The sequence below is a fragment of the Macadamia integrifolia genome, chromosome 2 (genome assembly GCF_013358625.1).
Source record: "Macadamia integrifolia cultivar HAES 741 chromosome 2, SCU_Mint_v3, whole genome shotgun sequence".
In the NCBI taxonomy this organism is placed as follows: domain Eukaryota; kingdom Viridiplantae; phylum Streptophyta; class Magnoliopsida; order Proteales; family Proteaceae; genus Macadamia; species Macadamia integrifolia.
Window position 1 is genome coordinate 35,000,302 of NC_056558.1, and position 5,743 is coordinate 35,006,044.

Here is a 5,743-nt window from a genome sequence, read left to right on the forward strand (position 1 = left end):
TGGCCATGATAGACATGACTAAACTTAATAAATATATTAAATGTTACAAAAAAAAACCCCAATTGGAAAGATAAATTGGATTTAAGTGTCCATGAGAACATAGGATATTAGAACTAAGTCGTAAATAAGAAGTTTTTTATCATTCTTAATATCAAAACAAACTCGTATTTTTGCTCCCGAATTTTTACATATCATATTACACGCGTACCGTATCATTGCCGAGCACGTTTTATTACGTCGAATTTCTGAAAAGTATTATTTCCATGACCCATTTAATTGCCATACTCCGTTCCCGTATTATTACGATTCTCGAACTTACTATGGTGCAAACACAGAATGAAACAAACCAGAGTGCCTTGGCATAAAAAAAAAACAAACAATTGTTTCAAGTATCGGTATCAGTAAATCTATTGTATTAACCAGAAAAAATCATTTTTTAATTTGAGCTTTTTTGACTAGTTGATTGTATTTTTTTTTTTTCTTCCAATGAGAAATAAAAATAAAATTAAACCAAGAAGCTTAATACATCAATGTATGCTCCAAGACCATGCTATGGTACTGCTTTCAAAAATGAGCTTTGCTATTTCTTTAGCATTACACCAAACTGCATGCATCAATCCAAGATATAAAGGCTTTCCCACTTGCTCAAAAGTTTCTCCTGTCAATACACAACCACTAGTTGTTGTATTGACTAGCCAAGTTAGCCAGCTAAAAGAAAGACAACCCAACCTTATCCAGCTTGCAAAAACATCCTCTGCAGTGACTGCAGTGAGCATCGGATGGCCGAGAGGACCTCGGAGTGCATGCCTGGATGCTATCAACCATTCGATGCTCACCGCACCGCTGCACTCCAGCCTGCGGAAAATAAAATTAGAAAAAAAAAAAAAAAACCAAGAATATTTATTCTTTAACCTGAATTACTCCGGAAAATGCCAATTCAATCTTGATGAACAAAATATTTGTGCCTAAAACGGGAAGCCAAATCAAGAAAGGTTTTATAATTAATCCCATCTAAGAAGCATAAACAGCAGCAATCATAGAGACTACATTAAAAATCAGGACCTATTGTGTATTCTTTGACAGAAAAAAAATATGCACTAGAAAAGATTCTAATCAAATATGCTCTACAATTTGTTCAATACTAGATCAACTCTGGTTTGTCTTCATATAAAAAGCTCAAATTTGAACAGCTAAAACAGGAAATCAAAGGAAACAACTGTTTAATTTACACAGATATGTGAGTAGAAAATCGACACCATCGAGAAGTTAGGTTCAGGAGCTCACATTTCAGTGCAAGGACTCAACTTAGGCAGGGCCAAAGCCAGCTTGAATTTAGATAGATCATGGATCTTTGCCTTTGAAGAGAGACTATCTTCACCAGACATCACATGATACATGGGCAAGAACAAAATAGAACAATGGCAATCCTACTGTCCCCTTTCAAACCCAATTCGAGTTCTCCCAGACCCTTTATCATGGCCATCACGCATCGAAGATCCAGCACTTGCACTCATGGTCCCTCCACTACCAACTTTATCCATTGCCTTCTTACCCTTCTTCACTTCCGTCAAGAACATATCCAATCCAAATGGATCTTGCTCCTCAGCAGCCTTCTCAAAATCAACTGGCCCAGATCTTGGAGCTGCTCTCTCAGGGGCACCAGTAAATCCTTTATCCGCCTTGAAACGGTCTGTCTTCATAATCTTATCCAATTGCTCATCTGCACCTCCATACATATCAGCATCAGCATCTTTCTTGGGTTTGTACAAGCTGGAGAGAGTAGATTGAGCAGTAAAGAGGCCTTTATCATATATGTTGTACTGATCATCTGTAGCAAATCCAGAGTCCATTCCTTTCTCCTGGTTAAACAGCCTCTGGTCATACATCACCTCACCACGGCCAGCTCCAGTACTAGCCATACCAAGTGCAACCTTCTCACTGACATCACGATCTCTATCCCTAGTAATCTTACTCTTCTTCCCCATTGCAGCATCTTTTGCCTCCAGCCGTCTCTCCCGCTCCCTTTCCCGACGGCGTTCTTCACGTATCTTTTCTCGCTGCAACCGCTCCTCTCTTTCCTCCTTTGTCTCCCTAGGGGCCTCCCTATCTCTGTCTTTAACCCGTTCGCCATCACCCCTCATTTCACTGTCCATCATGCCTTTGTCAATTGGGATGGGAACCGTAGCAGCAGCTGCACCACCAGTCCTCTCAGAACGAGCTTTCTGAGCCAGTGCACGAAGCTCTTGCTCCTTCCTTTCCTTCTCTTTCAACATCATTTCTTTCTGAACCTTTGATCTCATTGCAACAGCTTCTCTAGCCTTCTGTTCTGCAACATACAATGACTCCGAAAGCTTGGCAAAATTGTCATTGATTTGAACATCTTGTAGACCTCTTCCATCTGCTGCCAGACGCTTATCAAGTGGGATTGTATACCCTTTTGGATTCTTCCAATTTGAGATACAAGGAGGTATTTTCCAATCTTGTTGGTCTTTCACCGTTACAGGGCGTGGGGGAGAATGCATAACTGGCACAGGAGGCGAACCGGAAGCCTTTGGAACACGCTTGTGCTTGAACTTTGGTGGCTCAAGTGGGTCAACTGGCATCTCAACCATCCTTATAATCCTTTCCTTGGCCCCGGAGTTGAAGGCTGCCGACTGCTGTGATGGTTTGTACTTGATGAACTTGGAATCAGAGGACTGTTGTGGAACATTCTTTGGCTGTGCTGCACTTAGTCTCACATTGACGATTTTCTCAAGCGCAGCTTTTGTGCGTTCTGCTGTTTCCTGAATCTCCTTCTCCATCTCCTCCGAGTCCTCCTCCTCCATCCCATCTGCCGTCAGAACCTTCGGGACGAGGTCTCTATGTTGAGAGTACACAATCTTCGAAGCATTCTCATTCTGTTTCACGATCGCATCAAAGGCAACACTACCATGTGAGTCTACAGTAAGCGCGAGAGTTTTTGAGCCAGCCTTTGCGTCTTTCCTGCCCATGCCAAGAGGATACTGGGCTACATGAATCTCAGGAAAAGCGCCACCATCTCCAAAATCCTCTGGCTTCCTGGGGACAAAGCCCTGTCGCTTCAAGTATGGAGGTACAGGAATGACTTTAGCAGCAGCCGAACGCTCGGCCTCGCTGGAATCGAAGCGCTGCTTGAACCAAGGGTCATTCGAGTGATCATAAAAAGAAGCCGTCGAGGACTTCACGGGAGGAAGCAGATCCTTCAGAGCCGCCATGACTACACGAGAAGGAAAAAAACAGAGACCCCGATGAAAGATATTCAAGAACTTGAAGAAAGAAAAAAAAACCCTAAAATTCCTTGATAGAAATCAAAACGAAAGGGAAACAACAAAACCCTAAACACAGATCATCGAATGGCAACACAGAATCCCCAAATCATACAACTTAATCAAAGAAAACAAAAACACAAACAATTTTAGATAATATTTTGACACAGAAACCTAAACCCTAAATCAGGATCTCGCAAAAATTACTCCAATCTAATAGCCAAAAGCAAAATTTAATCGCATAAACATAGAAATACGAAGTGGAAACGAACAAACAATCGACGAACCTGCAGATCACGATGAGCTTCTCGTTCCCCTCTAGCCCAAATCTATTAATTTCCTAATCGGATTCTGCTGCGACAGTCGTCGGGGTGAATAACAATTTGAGGGTTCTCCCAAATATATATGGTTGGCTGACCTTGACCTTTCCTAACTAGGATTGGATTCTTTGAGCCGACTTATTTCAAGTCGAGATTCATGAGTTGGAAATCGGGATCGGATTGGATCTGCCGATACATATGGGGATTGGCTGACAAGGTTTTAAAACTTGGGATCAATCTCTAGTTCTCAACTCATTCCGATACCGATACGGATTGAATTGATATTGATCAGGACCCGACGGATTTACCCTTTTTTTTATTTATCAAAATCAGGGGTATCAATTTCAAAGCCGCACTGATTTGATTAACCGATTGTTATTAAACGTGTTGGACTTAGATCCGACTCGCTTATAAATAGATAGTATACAATATAAGGGGTAAGCCTAACGAGCACCCGATCGGCCTAGCCCGACTAGATTCGACATATTTAGCTTATATATTTATTTATTTAATTTTATTATTTTTTTAATAGAATATAATATATATTGATATTTTTTTATCAATTATTAAATGTAATTAAATGTAATGTCTTTTCTAAGTTGATGATTTAATCAAATATATTAAAGTTTCTTAAATCTAAGACAATTAAAGTCATTTAATTTAAGCCTTAAGTATGCTTTAAAGTTTTATTGGTGCATTATCTTATTTAAGGTTCGATTATAATCCAATTAGAAGAAGCTTGGTTAAAGCCCATAATCCAACTGAACCCAACACAAGACCGACTCATTCTTTAAATAGGCAAGTGTGCAAGGGTATAAGCCCGCCAGGCTTGATTAGGCCCAATCGAGAGCAGCTCGGCTCGATTGATGTACACCCCTAATTAAAATGATGTCAACTATTTTAACCTTATACTTTATAGATTGGATCGGTATTAGGGATGGTCTCAATTAATACCAATCGGATCCAGGCGATTCTGACCGATTCAATCTAATCTGAGTGCCCATTTGTTTCAAATGGAGTTTCATTGGTTAGAGAAATCGAAATTGGATTGTCCGATTTTATTTTGAATCCAAGGATCCTAGATTTTCACTTTCGAGAGCCTTTTTGCCAATTTTAAGGGTTTTCAATTTGTTATGGTGAGAGTTTTTCATTATTGCACTGGAGATCTTTACTTTCACCGGCTCGTCTGTAAGAGGTTCCATACATAATGTGTGAGCCCATAATTCTTAAAAGTAAGGTACCATTTGACAACGTTTTGTTTCTGTCGTTTATGTATTTTCTTGTTCTCAGAAACGGAGAACCAACCTAAAAAGCAATTGATAAAGTTGTTCCGTTTCACCCGTTTCTAGAAACATAAATCAAAATTTATGCCTATTTACAATTCAAGAAACGACTTTGAAGAAATAAGTTAGACTTATTTCACCATTAATAGAAACGAATTTGAGAGAGAAAAAAGGCTTTTGTGTCCGATAAATCTCTCAACTATTTAAACCTAAAAAGAGGCAACCAAATCCTCTCTCCCTTTTGGGCATCCGATGATACTATCGGATTTTTTAATGGCATTATATCTACAAAAAAAGTTTCGAAAAACAAGTTTATCAAACACCAAAAAATCAATTTTTGTTTCAAAAAACGTGAAAAACCGTTTTTACTATTTATAAATACAAAAACAGCAAAAACGTTGTCAAACGGTGCAAAAAAAAAAAAAAAAAAAAAAGAGGAAAATTATATGATTGCTCACTTTTGGGTTTCCTTTTACAAAATAACCTAACTTATCTTTCATTTAGCAAAAACATATTGTTTTGAGTTTTTGTTTACAAAACTACCTAAATCAATGTTAATCCATTCTCCCACTCGCTCTTCATCCCAAAACATTGTTTTAGCTGGGACTTGCCAAAACACTTGTCTAGTAGGCCTTCAAAACTTATCATAGAGTCTTTAGACCCAAATGTCACAATATACTCAGAACTCCACTCAGTTAATCAGTAACAGTCTCGCATTGGACACCACAATATCTAATGTTGCATCCTCTGTCAAGATGTGACAACGTTTGATGACTACTACTGGTGATCATGAAGATGGGCTCCCAAACCCACATTGGCTGAGTGCGGCAAATAGGAAACTACTCTAGAAATCAGC

At 39.1% G+C, this 5,743-nt stretch overlaps 1 protein-coding gene across 1 annotated transcript; it reads right to left on the minus strand.

Annotated features, from left to right (window-relative positions):
• Positions 1 to 1,027: 1,027 nt before the first annotated feature.
• LOC122068884 (SNW/SKI-interacting protein A) lies at positions 1,028 to 3,731 on the minus strand. Its single transcript, XM_042632799.1, has 2 exons — positions 3,572 to 3,731; positions 1,028 to 3,235 (listed from the first exon to the last, which is right to left on the minus strand). The coding sequence occupies exon 2, from the start codon at positions 3,231 to 3,233 to the stop codon at positions 1,428 to 1,430; it is 1,806 nt and encodes a 601-aa protein (XP_042488733.1). The 5' UTR covers positions 3,234 to 3,235; positions 3,572 to 3,731; the 3' UTR covers positions 1,028 to 1,427.
• Between the last annotated feature and the right edge of the window lie 2,012 nt (positions 3,732 to 5,743).